The sequence below is a fragment of the Diceros bicornis genome, chromosome 26 (assembly GCF_020826845.1).
Source record: "Diceros bicornis minor isolate mBicDic1 chromosome 26, mDicBic1.mat.cur, whole genome shotgun sequence".
NCBI classification, from domain to species: domain Eukaryota; kingdom Metazoa; phylum Chordata; class Mammalia; order Perissodactyla; family Rhinocerotidae; genus Diceros; species Diceros bicornis.
The window spans coordinates 40,594,401-40,622,266 of NC_080765.1; the positions used below are offsets into that span (position 1 = coordinate 40,594,401).

At 48.2% G+C, this 27,866-nt stretch overlaps 1 protein-coding gene across 3 annotated transcripts in view; it reads right to left on the reverse strand.

The window, feature by feature from the left end:
• Positions 1–3,546: 3,546 nt before the first annotated feature.
• PMM2 (phosphomannomutase 2) overlaps positions 3,547–27,866 on the reverse strand; it is a 28,878-nt gene continuing 4,558 nt past the window's right edge. For all 3 annotated transcript variants that reach the window (XM_058570082.1, XM_058570084.1, XM_058570085.1), the window contains 7 exons: positions 27,750–27,861; positions 25,588–25,664; positions 24,544–24,635; positions 23,601–23,700; positions 23,403–23,478; positions 22,002–22,117; positions 3,547–4,811 (listed from right to left, as the gene is read on the reverse strand). In XM_058570082.1, the coding sequence (XP_058426065.1) occupies positions 4,710–4,811; positions 22,002–22,117; positions 23,403–23,478; positions 23,601–23,700; positions 24,544–24,635; positions 25,588–25,664; positions 27,750–27,861 (675 nt within the window). In that variant the 3' untranslated portion in view covers positions 3,547–4,709. The remainder of the gene's footprint in view (positions 4,812–22,001; positions 22,118–23,402; positions 23,479–23,600; positions 23,701–24,543; positions 24,636–25,587; positions 25,665–27,749; positions 27,862–27,866) is intronic.

Here is a 27,866-nt window from a genome sequence, read left to right on the forward strand (position 1 = left end):
ACGCCTGTGCAGTGCATGGCACGGTTAAGTAAGTGGATCCGCTTGTTCCTGGCCTGTCGTGCCACTTGAAGGGTCCTCTGTGTCCCTCTCTGCCTCCTGCTGGTCCAAGGTGGCCTTTTCCCCTCCAGCCTCTGTGTTGCCCCTGGAGGCCTCTGTCTGTTGGGTACAGACCACACTTCCAGAGCCGCTTCTGCCGAGACCCGGGTGGGCTCCCTGAGTGCGAGAGCTGCGTCTTCACCCCCACTCTCCAGGTGTCTCCACGGGCTTGTCCTCGCTTTGGCACACAGCCGGGGCGCCGTGTGGCCCCACCAGGCTCTGCCCGACAGTGAGCTGGGAGTTGGCGCCACTGTTGAGAGGTGAAACCTTTGGATTCTCTCACTGGGTAGAATCCTTTGTAAACGGCTCTTGCTCTGTCCTTCTGGTGTGACCACATCTTTTTCAGTGGATGAGTATTCTAGAACTGCAGGATGTCAGAGCTGGGAGGGGCACCCCCTCCCCACTCAAGCACAGAGTCTCAATTTCTAGAAACTCCTCGAGGCTCTGAGAGGACGGATGGTGTTGGAGACAGAGCTGGGAACAGAATCCAGGATTCCTAAATCCAGATCTTTCCTCCCAACGGCCACCTTTCTCTCAATAAAGGTTGTTTTGTGCAAGGCTGTGTCTGGTTTGTTAACGTGGAGGCTCTCTCCTTGGCGCCAGCAGGTAAGGGCGTCTCCCCACCCAGGCTGACACAGTCATTCTGCTTTGAGGTCTGGTTTTCTGGAGAATGAATAAGAAGATGGGATCATCCCTTTTTCCTTAATCATCCTTCTCAGGCATAAGAAACCTCAGCAGTAGAATATGGCTTCATAACAACAGAAACCACCACCTACGTGGTCAGTTGTGGGCACAGGCCTTGGTGAGTGCGAGTGAGCTCAGCGCACCGCACACCCGCGGTTGAGGCGGAGGGTCACGATGTGGTCCGCACTGGACCTGAATGGCGGGCTCACTCTTCACCCGTCCCCCGTCCCTGCTGCAGACGCTCCATGAGGGCGCGTTGCTCTCCAGGCACTGAGTCGGGGCTGGAAGCAGGTGAGGCCGTCCCCACCCTCGAGGAGCCCAGGCCCAGCGGGCTGGCGGAATCTGCCATTAGGTGGGGGCGCACTAGAACGGATGGCTCTCCGAGTGACGTGCGCCTTAAGAGGAAGCCACCGCACGCCCGGGAGAGGATGCATCCAGGAGCGCTGGCTGAGCCGGCTCAGCTCAGGGGAGGCTGGGGGGTTTGCTGGTGGAGCAGCGGGGGCAGGGGCAGTCCAAAGGGGAGGTCACCGCGCTGCTGGTCTGCAGGAGCGGGGCCTGGGGTGGGGGCGGGAGGGGCTGGGGTAGGACGACAGCAGGGCGGCTCTGGGAGGGACTGGCAGGCTGGGAAGGTCTCCGAGCGTTTCCCAAGGGAGGCAGATGGTGACCTGGTGGTGCCGAGATGAACATTTTACTGTAATACATTGATTTTCAAAGTGTTTTAGAAAAAATTATAACCAGTCCGTCAAGCCTGTGTAGGGAGAGGCCGAAGCAGGCGTTGAGCGCAAAGCAGTGAGCTCTGTCGCTGTCTACACCAAGCGGGGATGACGAGGTGGCACGAGGGCGGGCTGGGCAGAAACTGCAGGTGGCCGGACGGGCAGATTCGGCGAGACCGGCTCTGAGTGAAGGGGTCACTCGGGTGCTGCAGGGGCAGGGCCCAGGTGGAAGGGGGCCCGGAGGCCTGCCTGCCTGCCTGGCTCCGTGGCTCCTGGGCCAAGATCAAGGAGCTCCTGTTGGGGAGGAAGAGGAAGCAGCCCGTGGAGAGGAAGTGATTCAAGGCCGCCTGAGCCTCGCCTCCCCTGCCCGACGCCCGCAACATCTGCCTGACTGGTTCCTCTGTCGGCCCTCCAGTCACTCCCCACCTGGTGGCTGGAGACACCTTCCAGTGTCACGCAGGCCCCCAGCCTCCCCGGTTCCCTCCCTCGGGGTCCAGTTCAGCCTCCTGGCCTGGTTTATAAGGGCCTGGTGGCCTCTCCCTCCAGGAGCCGCCCGCGGAGTGTGCCCTCCACCCACGTGCCCTCCCCATGGGCCCTGCCCTGAGGCTTCTTAAGCCTGAGCGACCTTGAGCCCAGGGCCAAATACCAGATCAGCATCTGTAGTGCTGGGGGCGGGAGGCTGGCTCTCTTCACAGCCCCAGGCTGGTCTGGGGCAACCTCTGTACTTCCATCTTACACAACACTTAGCTACTGTGTGTGTTTCTCCTGCTCGTGTCTTTATCTTGCGAACTGCAGGAGGCTGGGGGAAGGACTTAGCTCGTGCCCATCTGGGAAGCAGGGTTCGAGGCTCCCGGGGGCTGACCTGAGTTAGCAACGGCTCACACACCATTCAAAGAGCTGGAGTGGAGCTGACATGCACTCATCAGTTAGAGCTGTGGTAGGGGAACTTGCCCTGTCACACGGCTGGTGGGCAGCAGAACTAGCCTCTGAGTCCTGGCAGCCCTGCTCTTAGCTGCCAACTACAGGCCCTGTCGCTCTGTGGGCACGTGTCAGTGCTGGTCACACGTTATTTAGCCGTTAGGACTTTAGGGCCTGGCTGAGGAGGTTGTGGGGGGATGGGTATGGACCCTGGGGAAGGTTGGGCTGGGACAGAATGAGGGGACAGGACGACAGAAGCAGGGGAAGAATGGGATGGAGGCAAGTCCTGAGTGGCCTGGAGGTGAGAAGAGGGCTGAGGAAATTCTGACGGTGCAGAGAGACGGAATGGGGAACGGTGAGAGCAGTGGCCGCTGGGCATCGGGAAGGCTGCCCAGCCTCAAAGCCTTGGGGCACCTGCCCATGGCAGCCCCGCAGGGCCGCGGGGACACAGCAGAGCCTCCACCTCCCGTTATAAAGAAGGTGAGTTGGAGTAAGACGCTGTTGTTTCGCTTCTATACAATAAGGAAACTTCTAGGGAATCGTGGGTCCTTGCCCCGCGGGCAGAAAAGCATGCTGGCAGGGTCTGTGCCAGTCAGGAAGGGCAACACCCTAACGTGACAAACACCAGAGCCTCAGAGAGGGGCTCTCAGATCTAAAAGGACTGGGTTTTCCTTCCAGAATCCGAGACCACATCATAGCTAATCTTGCACTTCACCACTCATTTAACAAAGGAGGAAAAAGTAATCAGAACGAGAAGTAGGAAACAAATCACTTTAATGTGCCACTTTTCATTTTGAAAGGTCATTACAGTATCATTTGCAAAATTCAACAAGGGAAGATGCCACCGGATGGTGTGCCCCGGGATCCACTGAGAAACGCTGGCCCCGTGTGTGGTAAACGGGGTGGGTGAGGGGCAGACTTCACCCGACCTGACCCCAGGCTAAGACGAGCTGGTGGCTGGAAGGTTTGGAGGGAACCAGGTGACCAAAGCGCCTGCTGGGGGCGGAGTACCGAGCGCATGGCTCCCTCAGCCCCAGATTCAGGTTGGCGAGCCCCAGCAGAGGCCATGCTGTGGATGGAGCTGGTCCCAGCACCGGTCTGTCGGTCCTGACTTTTCCAGAGTCTGAAAAGTGACACGTTAACTGCCTCCTTGGAAAGCTCTCTTTCTTCGTGTTCTGGACGAGGGCCTGGAGCTGCCTTCCAGTTTCACAAGGAACTTGCGGGACACGGAGGGGAGGGAGGGTCGCAGGCCCAACCACGGCTCCTCCCAGCCCTTAGGTCAAAGTCCGGGTGAGGGCCTGGTGGACACGCTTCCTTATTAAAGATGTGCAGACACAGAGCACCTCCTGTTCCGCTAATTATCCAGGCTCTTAGCTGATCCCTGAGCAACAGAGGTGAATAGGCCTCTGGGAACCCCATCCAGCCCAAGCATGGAGAAGGTTCTTTCGGTGAAGTGTGACACCCGGACCTGGGCTCAGAGCCGGCATCCCGAGGAGGGCTGTGTGCCAATGCTTAACGGGGGTGTCGGCTCCTTTTTCCTCCCATCTTGATGGCTAGAGAACCAGCCGGGGCTTCTCAACGGGTAGTGAACACAGAGCGACCCCGAGCTCCAGGCCAGCCGGCCACCCACAGGCCACGCTGAGGTCTGCGTCTCACACACAGGAAGCGGTGGGAGAGCAGAGTGCACGCAGTCACTTCGCTTGACCCCGCCCGACCACCACAGTGCCCTGGCTCTGAAAGCCCCACCAAGCTGACACTCGGCAGGGAGCTGCATTTCAGGAGGGGTTTCTCAACTTCTGCCCAGGGCTGGACCTCTGTGAAGTCCTCTCCTGTCCTTCTCACCCCCAAATCCCCTCTCGGTATTGAAGCAGGAAGGCCACACATTAACACCTGTTACGTTTTTCACAAGACCTGCGAAGAGGGAGGGTCTAGGCACGTGCGTTTTTTCTCTATCATTCTAGAATACGGGGAGGTTCCCCAAACACCACGTGTACTGTGACTCCACGTGTCGGGGGTCTGAGACTCGGGGTGGGGGGTGAACCCTCTGACGAGGTATTTCTTTGAGCCACTCTTGACAAGCCTTTCTTGTCCCTGCAGCTACTCCTGGCACTGGGCGTGGGGGGCGAGTTCACTGCTGGGTGAGGACACCACTGTGGAGACGGTGCGTGAGGACTGAATGCGGAGACGCTGGGCTGGCTGGGGGCGTGGGGTGTGAGGGAGGGATCTCGGGTCGGGCCACGAAACGGCCTTTTCAGGCTTGCTGGCTGGGCCTCCCCCGCTCCCCCGGGGCAGGGCCGGTTAGGAGAAGAGCTCCTCACAGATCCTGCGTGTGTCCTCGGGCGTCGTCACCGTGTAGCCCACGGTCCTCGGGTCTGTGAAGATCTCATGGTCATTGCCACCCTGCAAAGACACGAAGCAGATGTAGGGGCCAGCTCATTTCTCCTGTGCCGCTGCGGCTGGAACCCCCGAGCCTGGGCTGCTACAGAAATAAAGAACTGGCGATTCCACTGGCAGGCGCTTCTCCAGTCACCTTTCTCTTAGCTTCAGGAGAGGACAACACGAGTACAGTCATCACTGGGAAAGGTTTATCACCTTCACTTGAACTGCAATTTAGCTTGGAACATGTAATTACGCCTATGAAAGAAATCACGATGTTCTTGTGAAGATCTAAGGCTTATTATTCCACAAAGCAAGCAAACACAGCAGGTGACAGAGTTCTCACTGCCATCAATTTGTTTTCACTGTGCCCAGAGTCCTCTAACGAGTCACAAGGGAGTGCAGTGGGGCAGACGGTCTAGGGCAGCGCTGCCCTCGGACTTCTGTGATGATGGACACGTCCACCTCTGAGGCCACAAGTGACTCCCGAGGACCTGACGCGTGGCTGGTGCTGGCAGGAACTGATTTTGATTCTGATTCATTTAACTTAAATCGCCCCATGTGGCTGGGGTCTGAGCCAGGTGGCCTGGTTTAGATCCTGCTTCTACCACCGATTAGGGGTGCTGCAGGCAACTCCCCACCTGTAAGATGGGGATCACGGTGAACCTCGCCCACAGCGCTGTGGCAACCGGTCAATGAGAGGATCGGATCCAGGGAAGGCCCCTGGACAGCAGCCGAGTCAGCACGCCCCTAACTGAGCTTCCCAGGTGTTTCCACAGCCTATTTCACCTGGTGCACCTCCAGGGCTCAGGGGCAAGGCTTCTGCAAGGGCCTGTGTCTGGGAGGACCTGGCCGTGCTGCCGGGGGCTCCTGAGACGGGGTCCCTGTCCGGCTGCTCTCAGGGGAATGACTCAGGCTTCCCACTGTCCTGGGACCCCAAGCGCTGCAGAAAAGCCCCAGCTTTTCTTCTCATGAAATTTCCTATATTTTCCTCATAAAATCGGCTAAACAGTCTAACTCAAAATCTTGAAAAAAATCAATTAGTTTATAACACAATGAAAATATCTGCTGAGACAATGGATTTTTCTCATAAGGATTCCGTAGGAAAATCTGACCTCCTCTGAAAGGATTACGTGACACTGAAATTACTACTGCTCTCATGTTGTAAGAGTGACCCACCCCAACAGACGGCTCCCCAGGTGGGGGTGAAGGCCAAGAGTTCTGGAGGGACCACCGCTGGGGCCCCAGGTACACTGGGTGCAGGGGTCACGTCAGGAGGCCGTGAACTCAGAAGCCTACGGGGGCCTCGTGGGGGCCTCACAGTTACATACTGTCAGGGGGCTGCGGTCACTCAGAGGGCCCTGAGTTCCACGGCCAGCAACTGCTACCTAAGCAAGTAAGTGTGAAACCAGTTCTAGTAACTCTCATGATTATAAACAAATCAGCTTTCTCTTAGGAATGGCAAGGTAGGTGAAAATCCCAACAGAGAACATAAAGGGAAGACCAACTCTTGCACGATCTAGAAAAAGCAGACACTTCTCTGGGACACCTTCCCTCCCTTGTCACTCATTGACTCAGGAGGGAGGAGTCAGTATTCGTGCGTTAACCCAACAAACCTTGTGGGCACCCACTACCTGCCAGGCAGGGCTTCAGAAGCTGGAACTACAGGGGCAAACAGTCAGCATAAAGGCTGCCTTTGCAGCTTACGTGGCAGGGCGGGGCTGACCATAAATAAACACGCTGTAATGCTCTGTCTGCCAAGAATGGGGGGAAGGGACTCAGTGACAAGGGAGGGGCCTCTGAGCAGAGACCTGAAGGAAGTGAGGGGACAAGCCATGTGACTGGCTATCCAAGAGGGCAGCTCAGTGGGCCTGGCCGAGAAGCCGCTGGGGAGGGGCTGGCGAGGGAGCAAACAGGGCTGGGAGGGCCGCCGAGGCCCCGCAGCTCACCGCACGAGTTGGGATTTTATAAACCATTGGAAGCCGCAAGCCAGGCTTCCCAGGATCAGACTCACCTTCCAACAGGGTCTTTCTGGAGAATGGATGGGGGAAGCAGAGTCGAGTTAGGAGGCTCCTGCAGCCAGCCAGGGTGCACCGAGGACAGAGCCATTATCTGGAGAGGGCAACCTCTGAGGCAGAAAGGGTCTACAGCTGCCACGGCTGCCCCTCCCTGGAGAGCATGTCACACGTCGGGACAGAGGTGCACCCAACAGATGCCTAAGTCAATCTCCCGTGGTCTGCTAGGGGTGGGGTGGGGTGCTGTCTGGAATCCAAGGGTAGCTCTGAGCTCTGCTAAAATGAATTCCTTCACCAGATGTGTCTTTGCTGCTGTGTAACTCACTCACACTTAATAAAGCCAGTCTGGAGAAGCAATGTATGCCCAGGAAGGCGAAAACCTCCCCCACCCCAGCTGGGCCGGCTCACTGGGTCCTTTCTCCGCTCTGCTGGCTCCCAGAGGGCAGCAAGGCTGGCAGGAACGTCTGCACCACAAACACCACCAACCTCAGGCCTTCCTTTCTCCCAGCAGGGGAGCCGCCTCCTCCTTTGTGACTCGCAAAGCGTGGCATGCTCCTTCCTGGGGCTGCACAGAGCTTTCGAACCAGTCAGAGCAAGGTCAGGCGAAGCACAAACACTGAGCCAGTGAGAGGGCCGCCCTCTAGAATAATTAGGCATTAGGCAGCAGAGACCCTGGACGTTTCAAACACTGCATCTGCATATGCACCAAAGGTTTCCTGGTTCCCGGTGGGGAAGCTCAGCCTCCCCCAAGCTCCAAAACAAAACCGTTTCCTGAGAGAAGATAAAGGAAGGAAGGGAGGAAGGGATGAAACACCGATCATAATCCCGCTAGGGCGTGCCTGACAGGCCCAAAGGAGAGGCCAGAGCGCAGTGCAAAGCGCCCAGTAATATCGAAACTCCTGCGGGCCAAGGTCTGAGGATGAAACAGAAGGCAGAGTGCTTGCCGGGTTCAGACACGGGGGGCTCAGGAGAACCCTCACCCCACCCCACTCCTGCACAGGCTGTCACGCGCTGATGTGAAGAGAGTTGTGGGGGATCAGAATTAGCCACCCCAAAATGTGTCTCTTTGGCTTGAGTATTTTTAAGAACAAAAGACTCCGAAAGAAAACTCTGACCTTCTCTCTAACTGCCTAAAAGAATTTAAGACAGAAGGCTGGTCCCAGGAAGGACCTATCACCACAGATAATTCCAGGTGTAGTAGACAGGAAGGCCCCCAGCAAGGGCCATTTTGTCAAAAGATCTCTTTCGGTTCCCACTGTCTATAGATGACCCTGCAAACATCTGTTCATCAAACATTTGCTTTTCTATCGCCAGGTAAATTGGAGTGCCAGGAGCACAATGGGCCCTGGGGCATGCGACCCGACTGCAGCAGCGGCTGCCTTCTCAATGGTGACAATCAGCTGAGGAGGAAAAGAATCACAAAACTTCTATATTTGAAACTGTGTGCCCTTAGATAACCGTACTGATTTTTCCTAGAAAGAAGTAAACATTTTGCTTTAAAAAAATAAAAAAGAAAGGCCAGCCCCAGAGTCCTGATGCTGTGAAAGTCATCAGGTGATGCCAGTGGACTTCCAGGCCTGAGAACCAGTGGCTTAGAATCGAGGGACAAACAAGCCTGAGGTGCGGTGGGGGGTGAGCTGGTTGTGGGGCTAACGCCCCTGGGGCGACCTGCTGATGGCTCTGGCACAACCCCCTCATCCACAGAATGGGGCTGAGAGCTGTAGGAGAGGCCTTGGCACAGGGGTGCATTGTCAGGGATCAGAACCGGCCACCCCAAAATGTGTCTCTTTACCTCGATTATTTTTAAGAACAAAGATTCTGAAAGGAACTTTGACCTTCCCCCTAACTGCCTAAAAGACTTTAAGATACAAAGCCTGTTCCAGGAAGGAGCTAATACCATAAGATAAGTATAGTATAATGTAAACTAGGTGTGATAGAAAGGTACCAACAAGCCCATTTTTATCCAAGTTCTGTCTCTCAGGTCCCATTGTCTATAGAGGGCCCAGCAAACACTTGTTTAACAAACATTGGCATTTCTATATCCATGTAAATTACGTCCCCCCCCCCCCCAGCCCCGAACCACTACCCTCAACATCCTCCTTTGTTTTTAGCTGAAGATGATATTTAAGGTGACAGCTTGGCCATTGTGGCAAGTTATTCAGTTTTCCTGGGTTTCTCCCATGTATACATGTTATAACGCTCTGTTTGATTTTCTCCTGTTATTCTGTCTCACATCAATTTAATTCTTAGACCAGCCAGAAGGACCTAGAGGGTAGAGGAGTTGTCTTCCTCCCCTACAGTGTGGCAACGAGGATGGGAAAAAACTTCACTGGCTGGATGCTGCTCGCTCCTGGACCACTGCAGCTGAGATCCTGGACCCCTGACAAGAGCTGGCAGGAGGTAAGAGTTCTTACCATGTCTGTCTCCCGGATCTCTGCCTGCAGGGTCCAGTGGAAGCATGAGTGGTGAGTTTTGTTTCCTTTTCTAAATTTAGATTAGCAGGAGAAAATATTGGTGAAGCTAGCTTCTTGGATTCAGCAACTGGGATATTTGGTTTGAGTACTCATTGGTTTATTGATCCTTCTCCTCCCAGAGGGGGTCACTCTGTCTTTTGTGTCATTTGTCATAAAAAGGAAAAACCTCAGGGCAAGATGCAGGCATCTCTATAAGCCTGTTGTCTGGGAATATGCGCGTGATGTGAAGACTGTTGTCAAGGGCATCTTGGAAGCCAAAAAGGACACAAATTTGGTGGGCACAGGCTGAGCAGTTAAGAGCCATGAGGCTGCTCGCCACCTCAAGAAGACTCCTGTGAAAGGAGAAGTTGGTCACAGAACAGGGTAGATGACACAGGTCCCCTGCCAAGCTCAAGAAAATGTCTGCGCAACAAGGTACCCTGTAAAAACACTCATTCCCCAACCCCTTGGCACCTCCCTCCTAGGTATTAGTCTGGCTCCAAGAGACCCCAAGTTTAGCTAAAGCTGTTAATGTGCATATAAAATGAGGTTATTTTCTTTTGTCTTGTTTTATGTCTTGAGAGCTTGGCTTTGTGACCTCTCTGGTCTCTGCCATCTGGAGGATGCGGGTACCGGTGTGCACCTTGGTAGCCAGCCAAATAGACTGGGGTTCTGAGACGCACTCTCTTTGTCTGGCTGTGTCAGCCCTCAGGAGAGTTTATCATAAGAGGTCCCAACTGCTTTCATAAGGAGCCTCTGTCATCTCAACCTTTGTTGCTTGTAATGCCTATGCAACGAAGGCCTTTGCTTTCTTAACACTATTTTTGGGAATGAACTTTCTGGATCTTGTGAGGGCTGCCTCTTTTGCACTCTCTTTTGGGGATGCCTCTTGCATCCATGGTTAAGCTGTAAAAGGCTTATTGGTTTGAGTCACTATTAAGATGCTACTTGTCAATGTGGCCAGATGATGGATCATTTAAATTGAAAAAACCTTTGGGCCGGCCCCGTGGCGTAGTGGTTAAGTGCGCGTGCTCCACTGCTGGCAGCCCGGGTTCAGATCCCAGGTGCGCGCCGATGCACTGCTTGTCAGGCCATGTTGTGGCAGCATCCCATATAAAGTGGAGGAAGATGGGCACGGATGTTAGCTCAGGGCCAGTCTTCCTCAGCAAAAAGAGAAGGATTGGCATGGATGTTAGCTCAGGGCTGATCTTCCTCACAAAAAAATAAATAAAAATAAACTGGAAAAACTTTTTTTTTTTTTTTTTTTTTTTTTTGTGAGGAGATCAGCCCTGTGCTAACATCTGCCAATCCTCCTCTTTTTTTTTTTTTTTTTTTTTTTGCTGAGGAAGACGGCCCTGGGCTAACATCTGTGCCCATCTTCCTCCACTTTATATGGGACGCCGCCACAGCATGGCTTGCCAAGCAGTGCGTCGGTGCGCGCCCGGGATCCGAACCAGCGAACCCCGGGCCGCCGCAGCGGAGCACGCGCACTTAACCGCTTGCGCCACCAGGCCGGCCCCTGGAAAAACTTTTAAATTAGATTTTTTTTTTTTTTGCTGAGGAAGATTTACCCTGAGCTAAGATCTGTTGCCATTCTTCCGCTTTTCGCTTGAGGAAGGTTCGCCCTGAGCTAACATTTGTGCCAATCTTCCTCTATTTTGTATGTGAGTTGCCGCCATGGCATGGCTGCTGCCAAGTGGTGCAGGTCCACACCTGGCAACTGAACCCAGGCTGCTGAAGCAGAGTGCACCGAACTTAACCACTAGGCCACGGGGCTGCCCCCCCCCCCAATTTTTTTTGAGAGCTCTCATCATAATTGTTTTATTGGTACCTATGAAAAGACCAAATTAAAAAGGAAATACAAAAAAAATAAATAATGACTAGCCTTAAGACCCTGACTCAGGCTACAATTAAATTGAGAAAATGTAAAAGTATAAGTGTTGATAAGATTATAAAGGTTGGAATGTTTGAGCTAATTTTTTTTTGCTGAGGAAGATTCGCCCTGAGCTAACGTCCATGCCAATCTTCCTCTATTTTTCTAGAATGTGGGCCGCCAGCATACCATGGCTGCTAACAGAGCAGTGTAGGTCCATGCCTGAGAACCAAACCCAGGCCGCTGAAGCAGAGCATGCTGAACTTAACCACTAGACCACTGGGGCTGGCCCCTGAGCTAATTTTATACAAAGAGGTTATATCAACCTTGCCTGAGTGTGTTTGAAAATGTCTGGCTGGGAATGCTTCCCCTATCCAATACTATAAGACCGAGACCTATTGATAAAGTCCTAATGGAAGCTATGATTACAGGTGTAAGAGCTGATGAAATTCAGATAAAATTTTATAGGAAAATTGATATATTTATGGGCTTTATGTGAAATGATTGCATCTCTTTTTGCCTGATTGTATTACAGATTGTATTGTGGGGACAGACATTGTGTCTCACTGGGGAACATTTCACCTGCCTGACTATAAGACAGCATATAAATCTGCCCTTCAGACAATGTTAAACACACTAAAGGGAAGTCAAGAGGGTTGTCGGGGTCCCCCCACAGTATGAGACAAAAACTAGAGGCCAGTATCAGGTGCTAATAAAAAGATAAAAGCTTCCCCAGCCCCAAAGTAAATTGGTCTAGGGTTAAACTGTACATTTAGAAAGAGGACCTTTGTTATTAAAAACTTTGTGCAGACTTTTAAAGGTGCGATACATCATCCTGCAGTTTCAGAGCATAAAAATCTTTTGATTCACCTCTTAAGTTACAAATTTCTCTGATATAAAGAAGCAGTTGGAAAAATGTAACTGGAAGGGTGGGTTAACCTCTTTTGTCACTCAGGCCGTAATCCAGTTCTTTGAGGAACTGGAAGCAACCATCTTTGTCTTGCAAAACTCAGCAAGGCCTAAGGTATGGCTCTAGAAAGCAGCTCAAAGTTCACTCGTCCTAGAGCCAATCACAAAGCCTCCCCTGTTCCTCTCAAAATGCTCCTAAATATGAAGACATCAGAAATGGATAAGGCAAATACGCCCCAGAAACTCCAACTTGAAGAAAATTTGACCGCTTTCTCTGTGCCTTTATGATGTAAATTTTCTGCTTCCATCTCCTCTAGGACCTGAGACCCATTCTTTGAAATGTAAATGTTTCTCATAAACTATTAAGTTTTGTACTGCACCTGATTCATAAAAATTTAACGGAAGCTATAAGGTCTCTGTCTGTGTCTACCTGTGTGCTCATGGATGTCTGTATGCATATGCTGTAAATGTGAGATATTATTCTACCTCTGGATGGTATGGCCAAAATCAAGAGCTCTATTTAATTGGCTTAAAGTAAGCGCTTACATAAAATATCTCTAAATAACCCAAATGTCTTTCAAGTTAACATGATATGAAATAATCTTTGGTGAATGAAAGCTTATTGAACTTAGTCAGTTTGATTAAAATAGGCACGTCCTCATCAGAGTTATCAGCACTGAATATGATGCAGACACGCAGCCTGGGTTTACTAGTCAAATAAGCTCATGTTATCCCTGTTACAAATCTGTCAGCAAAATAATAGCTTAAAACGATAGCTAATTTTATCTAATATCTCATGAAGTTCTCACGGTAATCTAAACATAATTGTTGGGAGCAAATAATTTAGATAGATGTGAGACAGGAGTTTATAGATAAACTTTTAGCAATAATTATAGTTTATGACAAGTGTACTTAAAATAGCCTCAGAAATCTTTTGGTAACTTGAAACTTTGAGGTTTTGCTAGGTGAAACTAAATGATAAAAAAATTCATTGAATATCTAGATCATTTACAAATAAGATAAAATATTACACATTAATTACTAAATATAAGTGTATCTACTTTTGGCTTTTTTTTTTGTGCGGAAGATCAGCTCTGAGCTAACATCCATACCAATCCCCCTCTTTTTGCTGAGGAAGACTGGCCCTGGGCTAACATCCGTGCCCATCTTCCTCTACTTTATATGGGATGCCGCCACAGCACGGCTTGACAAGCGGTGCATCAGTGCACACCTGGGATCCGAACCTGTGCCGCCAGCGGCGGAGTGCGCACTTAACCGCTACGCCACAGGGCTGGCCCCTACTTTTGGCTTCTTATTACAGAGAAAATAAAAGGTGTTTGGGTCTATTGGTAAACAAGTCTTGTGTTTTAGTAAAAGCTTGTACTATGAAGTAACATGTTTCCAGAAATTATACAAAGTATTTATAAATTTGCCAAGCCACAGAATGCTAATGTAAAAGATAGTTTATAATTGCTTACTTAGTTTTTACTTAAAAATTAAGGGTTAAAAATTCATATATATGATTAAAGCTACTAAAAATTAATAAGGGAAACATCTTTGTACTCAAGCAAAGTAAGGTGTATATTTTTGTTACAAAAGCTATAAAAAGTTTGTAAAAAAGAACTCCAAGTGCTGTACATGGTCAAACTGGCTAAGACTGAAATAAACCTAATTAAGTAAATGAGTTTTAATAACAAAAGCTAGTGTAAAATTAGAATTTGTTTTTCCCCCTGCTCTTAAAGGATAATTTTCTTGAACTTTTAGTCTGCTCTGGATAAAGAGATTATGAAAGGTTTTTTTCTTTGAGTAGTCTATCAGAAGGGTAGGGATATTATGTTTTATCAAAATTAATTTCCTGTGTTGTTTTTATCAGGTCTTTAATCATAGGTGCTAAGGTTTTTCTTACAGCTATTTAATTCTCTGCATTCACCTAAAAATTCTCTGTCACCACAGTTAAATAGCTAACTAGGCATTATTCATAGGGACCTATGACATTATGTTGGTAAATGTTATTGATACAAGTGTTTTAAAAATGATACAACATTCCTAAAATTCTGATCTGTCCTGGTTGTCATAATTCTAGTTTATTATTTTAAAGTGCTGTATAACCAAGTTTCTTTGTCAATTGCCATTTTTAAGTTTTTTGTCATTTATAGACAGTTATTGTTTTACTCTGATGCTTTTACAAATGTTTTCATCTTCAGGGAGATTCATGGAAAGGACTCTGACACTCTAGAATACAGATTTCTGATAAACTTTCAGATCATAACACCGAACTGGGTAAAAAAATTACAGAACTCAGGGGCCAGCTCGGTGGCGCAAGCAGTTAAGTGTGCACGCTCCACTGCGGAGGCCCAGGGTTCGCCGGTTTGGATCCCGGGCGCGCACTGATGCACCGCTTGGCAAGCCATGCTGTGGCGGCGTCCCATATAACGTGGAGGAAGATGGGCATGGATGTTAGCTCAGGGCCAGTCTTCCTCAGCAAAAAGAGGAATATTGGCAGATGTTAGCACAGGGCTGATCTCTTCACAAAATAAATAAATAAATAAATAAATTATAGAACTCTAACGGAGAAACTGATTACTTCATGAAACTGCTAACAGAAGATCAAGATCAAGAGGTGATTACATGGGACTGAATGAACTGATGAGGATGATTACAATTTTTATGACTTTTTGCTTGAAATATTGCTGATCTTAAAGATTTAAGGAAATCTTTTTTTCTCTTAAGCTAACTATGACTTACAGCAATTTGGTAAATTATACTTTTGTAAGCAGAACTGAAACATTTATCTTTTTCTTCCTAGCTGATCCCTCCAGAATCTGGCAACTCTTAGTGAGTGAATATTCTTATTTTCACAGCAGTATAGTTATTTGCATAAGTTCAATAAGAATCCGTTCTCCTTATAACAGGACACAAGTGCAAACATTGGTTACGTTACCAAAGCTTTGACTGGAATGTCATATTTGGAAAAAAAAACATAAAAGACTGAGATATGACCAGATAACTTTTGAGGAAAAATGGACTTTATGGAATAAAGCCACTTAAAAATACCGGCCTGGAACCTTGCTGACAAGGTTCCCAGTAACCTTACCAGGCGAGTCAAGGTCATTTCTCTAGCAGGTACAAGAAAACTTGGGATATTTTGGGTAACCTCAAGAGAGAGGAATTCACCCAAATCCGTAGGTATTGCAGGCCAAGTCTGATGACAAGTCCTTGGCTTGGCTTTCCTGGCTTTGAGAGGCCTTTAAAGTTCAATCTGAGATTCCTTATAAAAATCTCCAGCAAAGCAGGTTTAAAGGAGCCTCTACGATCAATTGCTCTTTTTGCTGTACTTATGTAAATAATTGGGCCAAGTTTATTGAAACCAGACTTATTCTGCCAACCAATGAGTCTTAATTCGGCTATCTTTGGTAAAAACGAGGGTGATTTGAGAGAGAAAAATTACTTCACAGTAGAAACTATAAAATATAATTGTAGATCTTAGATTCTAGTTCTGTTAATTGTCTTTGAGGTTTTTGTTTCCTACCTGTAAACTTGACTGGATCTTGAATTCTTCTAGTCTCCTGAAATACCTGGCTACAAATCTCCAAACTAATGTTTTCAATTTTTTCCATCATTTTCATTTTGAACCACTGATAACTAAAACCATGCTTGTTTCTCAAGTTCTGCAAACTGACGCTGGACAACTTGATATAAACTTAAGCAAGATCACCACAATAACACACCTGTTAGTATGTAAGCCACTCAACAGGATACCTGAACACCAGATAACATCATCAGAGACATTTCAAACTGTAAAAAATGCTTTGACCCTGACATCTAAAAATCTTCTTGACTGGCTGCCCCCAGACTCAGAAACTGGTTTATAATTTGCTCCAACCATTAATCTTGTTTTTCTTTTTGTTTCCATAGAAATGCTTCCTATTAAATACCTGATTGCTTGCTTACACAATATAGGCCTAATTTTGGGGGCCCACTTGCATCACCTCCTCCTGAAATGAATTTAACTGGACTGATCTATTCTCAAGACTAAGAAATGTGTTCAGTGAGATGGAACAATCTACCACTTAGCTTCTGGACTGTGAAACTTCTTCAAGTTTCAAAGGCAGGGCTATGGGTGATCAGAATGGGCCAGCCCAAAATGTGTCTCTGCCTTGATTATTTTTATGAACAAAAGACTCTGAAAGGAACTTTGACCTTCCCCCAACTACCTAAAAGACTTTAAGACAGAAGGCCTATTCTAGGAAAGAGCAAATACCATAGATAAGTACAGTATAATGTAAACTAGGTGTGATAGAAAGGCACCAACAATCCCATTTTTATCAAAGTTCTGTCTCTCAGGTCCCATTATCTATAGAGGGCCAGCAAACACTTATTTAACAAACATTTGCATTTCCATCTCCATGTAAACCCCCACCCCCACCCCACCCCATTTGAAGCCCAAACCACTACCCTCAACATCCTCCTTTGTTTTTAGCTGAAGATGATATTTAAGGTGACAGCTCTGGCCATTCTGGCAAGTTACTCAGTTTTCCTGGGCTTCTCCCATGTATACATGTTATAAAGCTCTGTTTGATTTTCTCCTCTTATTCTGTCTCAGGTCAATTTAATTCTTAGACCAGCCAGAAGGACCTAGAGGGTAGAGGAATTGTGTTCCTCCCCTACAGCATCCAGGAGATGCTGCTTCTATGGACATCAGTGACCATACCAGGGGACTCCGGAAGGCAAGCCACACTCCAGGGGGTCTGAAGCCTGTGTCTTCCTGAACAGAAGAGTTACAGCAGGAGATACTCCTTCCTCAGGACTTGTCCTCATTCTCAGAACCAATGAGCCCACGGATTCTGGCATCCAGAAGGAAGGCAGGCCATCAGGGACCCCAGCGAACATCTGCAGCCTGTGGTTCCCCTCCACAGTATCCTGCTTCCTGTTCTCCCACAGGGGACCCAGCAGCGTCTCCTCAGTCAGGTAAGAATCTCGAACCTGGCCCAAGCTCCTCCAGCAGGCTTAGACCTCAGGGAGCAGATTCACCCAGGTCCCTCCAGGAGCGAGGGACTCCCCTCACCATACTAAGCTAAGCTCGCCACTAGCCACACAAGACCTGGGTCCCAGAACCTGCCACAGAACCAAAGGAGTAGTGGGACAGGTCTGTCCAGAGGACACACTCTGCGCCCTCATTAGCCCTCAGCAGTCTTGAGAGCACTGGAGATGCCAGGCATGGAGAAGTCGTCCAGATTTTGGCCAACTCCCATCCAAAGCCTAACCAGGAAAGTGAGGTTCGCTAGTTAACACTCATATCATGCACTCGCAAGGGCAACCTCCCACCCACCCTGCAGGCCCCCAATCTCTGACAGCAATCTCAGTGACAGGTGAGTCTTTTCAAAACATCCTTAGAATTGGCAGAGTCTAGGGCCAGCCCGGTGGCTTAGCGGTTAAGTGCGCGCACTCCGCTACTGGCGGCCCGGGTTCGGATCCCGGGCGCGCACCGATGCACCGCATCTCCGGCCGTGCTGAGGCCGCGTCCCACATACAGCAACTAGAAGGATGTGCAGCTATGACACACAACTATCTACTGGGGCTTTGGGGGGAAAAATAAATAAATAAAATCTTTAAAAAAAAAAAAAAAAGAATTGGCAGAGTCTGGCTGCAGGCCAGGCCCCCTGCTGGGAAGGATGCACATCCCACTGCCTTCCCTGAGCCAGGCCCTGGGGTAGCCACCCCCCCGTCAGACCTGACTTCATTCTCATTCCTTCAGAAGAGAAACTGCATTCCCAGTGGACTGACTGGGACACCCAGGCTCACAGAGAGACAGAGACTTGCATGTGGTCACCATGCCGGGCAGTGGGGGGCCAGATTTGGGTTCTCTTGGTTTCAAAACCCACTACCTCTTTCCATCATGCTGGTAGGACCTTTTTAAAGCTTCTTTTCTTTTTTTTTTTGTGAGGAGACCAGCCCTGTGCTAACATCTGCCAATCCTCCTCTTTTTTTGCTGAGGAAGACTGGCCCTGGGCTAACATTCGTGCCCATCTTCCTCTACTATATATGGGACGCCGCCACAGCATGGCTCGCCAAGCGGTGTGTCGGTGTGCGCCCAGGATCCAAATCGGCGAACCCTGGGCCGCCGCAGCGGAGCGCATGCACTTAACTGCTTGTGCCACAGGGCCGGCCCCTTTAAAGCTTATTTTAAAGGAAGAGCTTCCTTTTTAACATTAGAGAATAAGATGTTGCACGATTTAATATGAGAGGGCGGCCTTAGCGTTTTAGAAGTGATGTGGGAGAATAACAGGAGGGGGGGACTTTCCGATCCCGCTCAGTGGCTGTATCTCTGTGAGGCCCCCATCTTCTCAGATGACAATGCCACCCGGCTGCCCAGGCTGCAGGAAGGACGGCAGGGGATGACATGTCGGTGTCCAGCTCACGGTCTGACACTATGAAGTGCCTGAAAATTTTCGTTTCCTTCCCTTTCTCAATTTGATATTTAAAAAATTTACTTTTCAATAGCTAGCACATTCACTTAGTTCAAAATTTAAAAACAGGATACTGTTGAAGTGGTCAGTCTCTCCTGTCCTCATCCTCACCCAGACAGTAATTGTAATCTGTTTTCTTGGGTATCCTTTCAGAGTCCCTTTATGCATTTACAAGCAAATATGAAGAGAGTATTTCTCCCTCTTTAGACAAAAATAGAACATGTTACTCTCACTGTTCTGTACTTTGCTTCGCTCACCTAACAACGTCCCAGAGCTCGGCCTGCCTCAGCTCTGTTTCAGCTACCTGGCATTCGGCTGTGCAGCTGGACCACTGCTTCCGTAATCAGCCTCCTCCTGCGGAAGGGCAGGGCTGTCTCTAATCCTGTCCCTCTGTGTGCGCCCTTCCACATAGGGAGGAGCGAACTGAGAGCTAAACTGCCCCAAGTGGAACTGCTGAGTCAGTGTCCATCACTGGTTAACGTTCATGAAGCATTAGGATGTTGTTGTGTTGCAACTGCCTTAAAGCCAAGCTGTTTTCTACAAAAAGCATTAAGCAAGCAGCTCTCTCGCCTGGGCATTCAGACAGGCTGAGGGTGATTCGGCGGGAGCAGCCCCTGGAGAGCCATGCAGAGCAGTTTGGGGTGTGTGTCTGTCCATGCCCTGGCCATCTCCTTCCCTGTAGCAAACCAAGGCCCCCCAGGTTGGGCCCAGGGCCTCTAAGCTGAACTCAGAGCTGGGTTTTAATAGACACTGGTTGTTGTGGCTGACAGGAAGGATGAGGGGCTTCCAGGACCAACAAGGGTTTAGGAAAGCAAGAGCCAACGCCCTATTTCTTCACCCTGTTCCCTGGAGGTGCTCAAAGCAGGGGACGCCCCTTTTATTACATCAGATCTCATCAGATGGAGGCTGTGCTGCTGGGCAAGGGGAGGCCGTCAGGCAGGCTTCTAGGCCTGCGGTGCCTGGCAGGGGAATTGCTTTTTACTGACAGCTCTTAGCTCAGGTGCCATGTCCCCAGAAGCCAGCAAAAACATTTGCCTTGATACAAAGAAAGAAAACAGCTTTCAAAACGTCTATCACCGAATGTGAAAAGAAGTTTAAAGCCAGTATTTGGACTGCTCTATGCCTGAAAGTTTCAAGAACTGATAAGTTGTTAAAAGGTTTAGATGGCTGGACTGTTAACTCCCATTTCCAGGAAACCACTGACAAAAAGGATCAGAAATGAGGACAAAGAATGATGCAAGAATGTTTACCACAGTGTTAGTTACAAGAGCAAAAACCCACAACCCAAAAGTGCCTCTACCAGGGAGCAGGTAAATGATGCCTAAATGACGAAATGTTATACAGCCGTCAGAACCCTACTTCCAAAGAATGGTCACTAACGTAGGGGAAACAAAATACGTTAAGAGAACAAAAGCAGAAAATAAAACAATGACCATGTAGGGGTTCCACATCTGGGATTGCGTACACGCAGAGAGCAAAGGCTGGGGGATGCGGCTGTGATCACAAGTGATATATACTTTCTACTTCCCACTTTCTCTAACTTTCTACAATGAATGTATATTAATTAAGAATCAGGGGGTGGGGGAACCTCCATTAAATAGTATCCATTTTTTAAAAGTAGGTAAGAGTAAAAAAACAGAGCTGATGTGTGATAACGCAGTGGTTAAACAGAACAGAAAATTCTCCAATTCCTAAATGAAGAATTCCCAAAGGAAATCATTGTCTGATTAACTCAAGAACTGCATTCCATTCTGCTAAGTCCCAACCAAGCCTTCAGATGGCTGTTTATGTACAGCAAGAACGTCATCACTACAGAAAAATCTGTTTTAGCCTGTGAATAGCTCTCTTTTCAGCGTGTAAGAAATGGCACCAAGTTGGAAGGACTCAAGAAGCTTCTGGCCATTCCTTAGATCTTGGGTGTAATTTCATTAGCTTACTTTTTCTAAAGACATCAAGTCAGATAGTGACTTTTTCAAAGCCTGTATTCAAAGTATTTCTGCATCTAAAGCATTTCACCAGAAGGATGTGATTAGAAACCATTTCTCTCTGTTATTAAGAACAAGGCTGAATGGTATACCTCCTGAAAAGCACCACATCCATTTGGGAAGTAGAATAGAATCTTTTCCACACTCTAGTTTGTTCTGGTGCCACAAGCTCTGTCATTAGCTGTGTGACCCTGGGCAAGTCACTTACCCTTTCTGAGTCCCAGTTTTACCATTTTGAAAGGAGGACATGAGACTACACTATCCAGAAGTCCCTTTCTTTTTTTTTTCTTTTTTCTCCCCAAAGCCCCAGTACATAGTTTTATGTCCTAGTTGTAGGTCCTTCTAGTTCCTCTATGTGGGACGCCACCTCAGCATGGCTTGATGAACGGTGAGTAGGTCCATGCCCAGGATCTGAACCGGCGAACCCTGGGCCACCGAAGCACAATGCGTGAACTTAACCACTACACCACTGGGCCGGACCCAGAAGTCCCTTGCATGCTGGAAGACTATGATGTGAAGACCCTGCTGAAAGGCAGGTCCATCCCGGATAGACCTTAGCAGGATAGCAAGTATTTCAGAGTGGACCAGGGATCAGAGGGATACAAAACTCTGTATATGCAGCATTTCTGATGCAGCAGGGTGCAGGATGGCCACAAAGCCTGAAATGGGACACCTGGTCACAAGGTAACTACCACTGCTGGGCAGCACGTGAGAAGGAGGCGGAGGGGCACAGAGGGTGGGAGGAATTTAAAGGGAGACGGCCTGGAGACGCGGAGCCTGAGGCTGGGTGGTAAGCAGCCAGGGCTGAGCCTCCTCTCGGGGTCTCAATGGTGGCAACACATCCCCAACCACCTTGGGGATCCACCGTCCCAGGGAGAGCCTCGTGCTGCTGCCACGGTGGCTCTCGTGTGTTTCTACTACGTATTCCTCTTGCTGAGGCTGGCCTTAAACCCCGGCTCTGCTCTCAGTTCCCAGTTTAGATTCAGTCCCGGCCTTGGGATTTCTGACAGCTGCCCAGGACAGCTCCCCATACCCTCTGTGTGACGCACAGGACTGACTCCTCCGCATCCCCCAACCGTCCCGGGCGCCCTCTCCTGAATTTCAGACCCATGAGATTCCCTGTCCTCCTGTAATTTAGGACTCCTACTGCCCAACTTGTAATGAATGCCCCTGGGAAAGAAAATACAGCGGAATAATAAAATAAAAACAGCAAGGGCTTTGAAATGCAAATAGGATTAAACAGCACTGGTGTTCTGGAAGGCACTCGAGGTGAGCAATATATAATTCAAAAGCCAAACTGAAAAGGCTCGATTCTCGCCTCCGCTGAGGCATCAGGTGTCCAGAGAGAGGAGGGAGGCTTAATCTTACTCTCGTGTGGGACAGAAGCCACCATTCAGTTTGAGCTGGGCCGATGGGTAAAGGGCGGGTGAGGGGGAAAAAAAACCATTTGTCCATTTCCTCCCTTGACGCCCAAATTGAACAATGAAATTGCAAAAACACTTCTATACTTACTGGCATAGTTTTGTCTCCGAAGAAATAAATGGTCTTATAGCCGTCCTTCTCCACATGTCCCAGGCAATACCTCTTGTCCCATCCATCAGGAAAGACATCGAAGCTGATCTGGCCTCCTGCCGGGCGGGGACGGGAAACACAGAAGCCAAAGGTGAAAAGGAGGCTGCTGATACGTCACTGCAAAAGGGGTGCAGTTCACCCGTCAGCAGCTGAAGGGCCACGACTGGTTCTTAAGGCCCTCATTTGCTCCTTACATTACTTTAGGGAGGTTCTAGAAATTAACTTCACATTATGTTTTTTTCCAACATTATTTCACCAAAAATCTAAAATTTAAAATCTAAAACTAAGACCTAGAGTGCCAACTGGGAATGTAGAATGCTTTTGTGTGTGAGTGCTCTGTCAAGTGAGCGGGTTCCAATGAAGCATGCGGGTGAAAATCTGATAGCAGCCTCAGTCAGCTGTGCTCATTGGGGGCTTTACCACAAGCTCAGTGGGAAACGTCTGGAAGCAGGCTGCACCCAGCTCATCTCGCAGGAAAAGGGAAAATATACCGAAGGTGACTTACAGGCAGCTTTCACAGGCGACAAAGACCCTTTCAAAGCTTTGTCAGAAAGATGTTCCTCATGCAGTTCAAGAACACTTAAAGATCCACCCGTTCATCTATTATACATAATTCCTTTGCAATCCCAATTTCCCTGCAGCCCAAGCATTTATTAGAGCTTGTAAAATGAGTCAGCTTTAAGTAATCACTCATCAGCACTGACAGGAGAAGTCAGTTTGCTCAAAGCATCTGACAGGCCTATTCTATCAAAAAATAAGTCTGAGACATCAGCGCTGCAGGAAGCTCTGCATCAGACACTAGGAACGTTCACGTGCCGGTCTGCCATTGCAAATAAAAGCTTTGTGACCTTAGACAAGTCCCTTCTCCTTTCTGGGCCTCGGTTTCCTGATTTGTAAAACCAACCCAACTGACTTCTAAGGTTCCTTGCCGTTCAAACACTGTATGATTCCAGAACACATTCAGTCTCATTTATCTGAGAGGCTCCCATCCCATCTCCCTCCTATGGAGTTCATATGTGCTTGTCTTCTGCCCAAAGATGTGAGGGTCAGTTCTTCATTAAGCAAGATGCTCTTACTTTTGACCAGAAGTGCAGGGAGGAAGAATCCTGCTGGGGCAGAATTTAGAACCAAACTCGGTAGCCTAGAAGTCATTTCCTCACTGGGCAAGTCTCTGCTGTGGCTGATTACACACGAAAGCGGTTTTCCCCTAGACTGGCTGCTTGTTAAATCCTCTTGGCCACCTTAAAACCGGGCACAGTCCAATTCCAAGAGCTCACTGGCCCCCAACAAACTCCTGGCAAATCATTACCAAAGCTTGAAACACATTTGAATATACAATACCTATGGAAAACGTGAGGCCTTTTCCTGCAAACTCTTTCTGCAGATCCGCTACAAATTTCTGTCTTATATTTTCTTTCTGAGAAAAACAAAAAGATACTGTTGTCTACTGTACTGCAGTTTAGAAAGCACACGTTAACGACTGGCCATAAAGTTGCACATCTTATCTTCATAAATCTAGGGTATTTCAGAAAGACTCACTTTATCAAGTTCATAGAACTCAATGCGTTCTTCTTGGCTGCAGTTTCTCCCAATAGGGGACACATTTAACATCCCGTTTCGGAATTCAATGAAAGTACCCCTGGGGAGGAAAAGGGCACAGAGGTTCCAGAGATACATTATTTATTTGGGCAACATTATAGATGGGTAAACAAGCTAAAAAGTTGAGCAATTGTAAAATGCAGAGGGTGGTGTAATAAACGTTTCTCAGAGCTGAGCTGGGCCATATGGTAGCCATGAGCCACACGTGGCTATTGAGCCTCAAAATGTGGCTAACCCGGACTGAGACTGGATTTCAAAGAACTAGAATGAAAAAGGAATGTAATCTCATTAATAATGTTTATATTGACTATATGTTAAAATGATTCTATTTTGGATATATTGGGTTAAATAAAATATATTAAAATTAATTTCAGGGGCCAGCCTGGTGGCATAGCGGTTAAGTGCTCGCGCTCCGCTGCGGTGGCCCAGAGTTCGCATGTTTGGATCCTGGGCGCGCACTGACACACCGCTTGTCAGGCCATGCTGCGGTGGCGTCCCACATAAAGTGGAGGAAGATGGGCACAGTTGTTAGTCCAGGACCAGTCTTCCTCAGCAAGAAGAGAATTGGCAGATGTTAGCTCAGGGCTCCTCTTCTTCACAAAAAATACATAAATGAATAAAAGCTAAAAATTAAAAAAAAAAAATTAATTTCACCTGTTCCTCTCTGCTTTTTTTTTTTAACATGGCTACAGAAAACTTAAAATTGCATACATGGTTCACATTATATTTCTGTTGGACAGTGCTGCTGTCGGGCAGAGAATTTTATAGTTAATAAAGAGCTATGAAAATGATCACCAGCTTCTCAAGAGCAGTAGTTGTTCCCCGAGGAGTTTGGAAACACATGTCCCAGACATTGCTACATATTCCAGCTAAGCAAACCTACCTCTTCTTTGGGAGCTTAATTTTCGAAATGTAGCTCAGACAGTAGTTGATTAAATCTTGGATTAGGGCTTCACCCAGGTGACTTTGAATACTCTGGATAAAGAAAATACTGGGGTTACTTGATTCAGCAGGAGGCATTTTCAAAACAGCCTTACAACAAACCCAGGGCTGCAGCCACTGTCAGTCAAGGGTCACTAGGCTGATGCAGCGGTGAGGGTGACACACCCCACTGCCTTTCTTTCTCTCCCTTTTTTCTCTGGTTGGAAACATCAGGCAAACCAGAAAGGGCTTTAGTCAAAAGCATTTTCTGCCTCACTACTCAAGATTTCTGTACTCCTTATCTTTCAAATGCTTCATGGGAGGCCCAAAGAGTTCATCGCTGCTGCTTTTATTCAATTAAAATATCTACAGACAGTGATAGAAAATGTGTTTGTTCCAGTTCAGCTTTCTCTTATGCCTGAACAGAACAATCTCACTATTAAGAAGAGCTACACGGTATCTCCTCAAAAAGCTGTAGCAAGGCAGCCTCCCCTGCTCTCTGCTATCAGAACAGAAATATTAGATTAGTATCCTTAAAACACAATTATAAAAATTGAGTTAACTATCTGGAATGTGTAATAGTCACACAGTTCAACATTCAAAATGGAAAAGAGGGGCCGGCCTGGTGGCACAAGCGGTTAATTGCACGCGCTCCGCTGCGGCACCCCAGGGTTCGCCAGTTCGGATCCTGGGTGTGCACCGACGCACTGCTTGTCAGGCCATGCTGTGGCGGCGTCCCATATAAAGTGGAAGAAGATGCACATGGATGTTAGCCCAGGGCCGGTCTTCCTCAGCAAAAAGAGGAGGATTGGCACGGATGTTAGCTCAGGGCCAATCTTCCTCACAAAAAAAAAAAAAAAAAGGAAAAGAATACAGAGTGAAGATTTATTCCCATTCCTGTTCCTCAACTCCCTAAAATACCTCCCCAGAGGCATTCAATGTCAAATAGCTTTTTAGAAAACATTTTACTAGTAGCATACATTAGTTTGGATACTCAAGAACCTACCTGTTTACACAAGAGTTTCCCGTCTTTGTACGCTACCAAGCCATTTTCTGGAAACACATAATCATATTTTTCAACCACTGCAACCAAAACAAAAGAAAACTTAGAATGCAATGAATTGAAACCTGTGTTTCTATTTCTTGATTAGCATTTATCACCAATAAAACTGCTAAATTCCAGTAAGGGCTGCAAGAGCCTATCCCATCTTAACATATTGGGAGAGTGGAAAAAAACTCCTTAAAAAAATTTTTTTAGGGGCCAGCCCAGTGGCGCAAGCGGTCAAGTGTGCGCACTCTGCTGCAGTGGCCCGGGGTTCGCCGGTTCGGATCCCGGGCGCGCACAGACGCACCGCTTGGCAAGTCACACTGTGGCGGCATCCCATGTAAAGTGGAGGAAGATGGGCACGGATGTTAGCCCAGGGCTAATCTTCCTCAGCAAAAAAAGAGGAGGATTGGCATCTGATGTTAGCTCAGGGTTGATCTTCCTCACACACACAAAAAAATTTTTTTAAAGACTCTTAACTCCAAATTTAAAAGATAATGACTGGGTTGGAGATGGGAGACTTGGTGATGGGTCATTTCATGTCTCTGCCTTCAGCCTGCCCATCTGTAAAGAAAACAGGAGCCACTGATGGCTCCCAAACCTCGCTTAGAGGCAGCATCGCCAGGGCAGCAGTGAAAATGTGCAGATTTCCAGGCTCAAAATCAGATTTTTTTAAAAAAAGCTCTTTAGGTGATTCTTATATTCATTCAGATTTGGAGACCACCTATATAAATCTTAATGGATTCTCAAACTCTAGGCACTGGTTAAATGCAGATTCCCACGCACCATGAGTTGGGTGGGGCGGGTGGGGGGGCATATCTGTATTTAACAAGCTCCCCAGGTGATTCTGATACAGGTGGCTCTTCAACTTTCTTCTAGCTGTGAATGTTTTGACTCACACTCTGAAATGTACAGACACTGTCCTACTCTGACACAAAACCTCTCTGAGCCTGTGGTTAAATGCAGGACCAGAGGCAGAGAGCGCAACCAGGACCAAGTAACAGGATTTCCGGGCTGCATGTGCCCATTATGTTCTTTACAGCGTTTCTAAGCAGAGCACCTACAGAAAAATTAAGTGTAAGCGGAAGACAGGGTTTTAAGTGGACTGCACAGATTACCCTTTCAGTAACTGATCCAATAGATACAGCCTACACAGTCTGGACTCTGAGATATTACACCTTGAACAGCGGTTCTCAACTGAGAGTGATTCTGCCCCCCTAGAGGATATGTGGCAGTGTCAGGAGACGTTTTTGGTTGTCACACTAGAAGGGGGGCGCTACCGGCATCAAGTGAGTAGAGGCCAGGGATGCTGTTAACATCCTACGGTGCACAGGACAACCCCCACAAAAGAAAATTATCTGGCCCAAAATGTCAACAGTGCTGAAAAGAATGATCGATTCATCCATTTCTCCACCTACTATTTCTTATAGGCCAGGCACCCTGGAGGGCCTGGGCTACCAGATCCATAGTCTTAGTCTTCAAGACAAACATATAACCAGACAGTTTCCAAAAACCAGAGGGTGCCACCCTAGCAGGGTTGTGCCTTAGAACCTCTTGGGGGTAGTTGCTAAAATACAATTCCCAGGCCCTATAGACCTGTGGAGTCAGAATCTCCAATGAAGGGGCCAATAGGAATCTCCAGGATCTCCTGTGCTGGAGATCCTGGTTCAGTAGGTGGGGGAGGAGCCTGGGTGAGTCATGACCAGGGAACTCTGGGAAATGCTGTGTTAGGCAGAGAGGAGGCACCTAGACCCAAAGGACACCTCAACACGTGGCTGAGAAGGGCAGTCAGGAGAGGGGGCTTGAGCGGAGACCAGAAGCGCAGTGGACAGGGACAAGAAGTAGTATTCCAGGGAAAGACACAGACACTCACCCTTCTAGGTGAATCTACCAATGCATCTGAGTACCTCGAGCTCCATCAGCAACTCCAGAAATTTATTTAGAAGATTAAAAACAGAGAAAAAACAAAGGCAGGAAAACTGTTTCCCCAAACAAGGAAGCAGGAAGCCCGTCACATGGAGATGAGGGCTTGGGCTGTCTACCCCACTTAATGGCTACAGGGCCCACTGTGCTCGTGAAAAGTTAATCTTCTACCAAAAGGTAATTAGCAATGTATGGTTTACCATCATTTCCCAGTTGTTCCTGCACTTTCTCAAAGTCCGACCCGCCTACTACTCCGATTTTGATCTTCTGCCTCAATTTCTGTACAAAGTCATCCATTTCTTTGGTAATTTTCTACA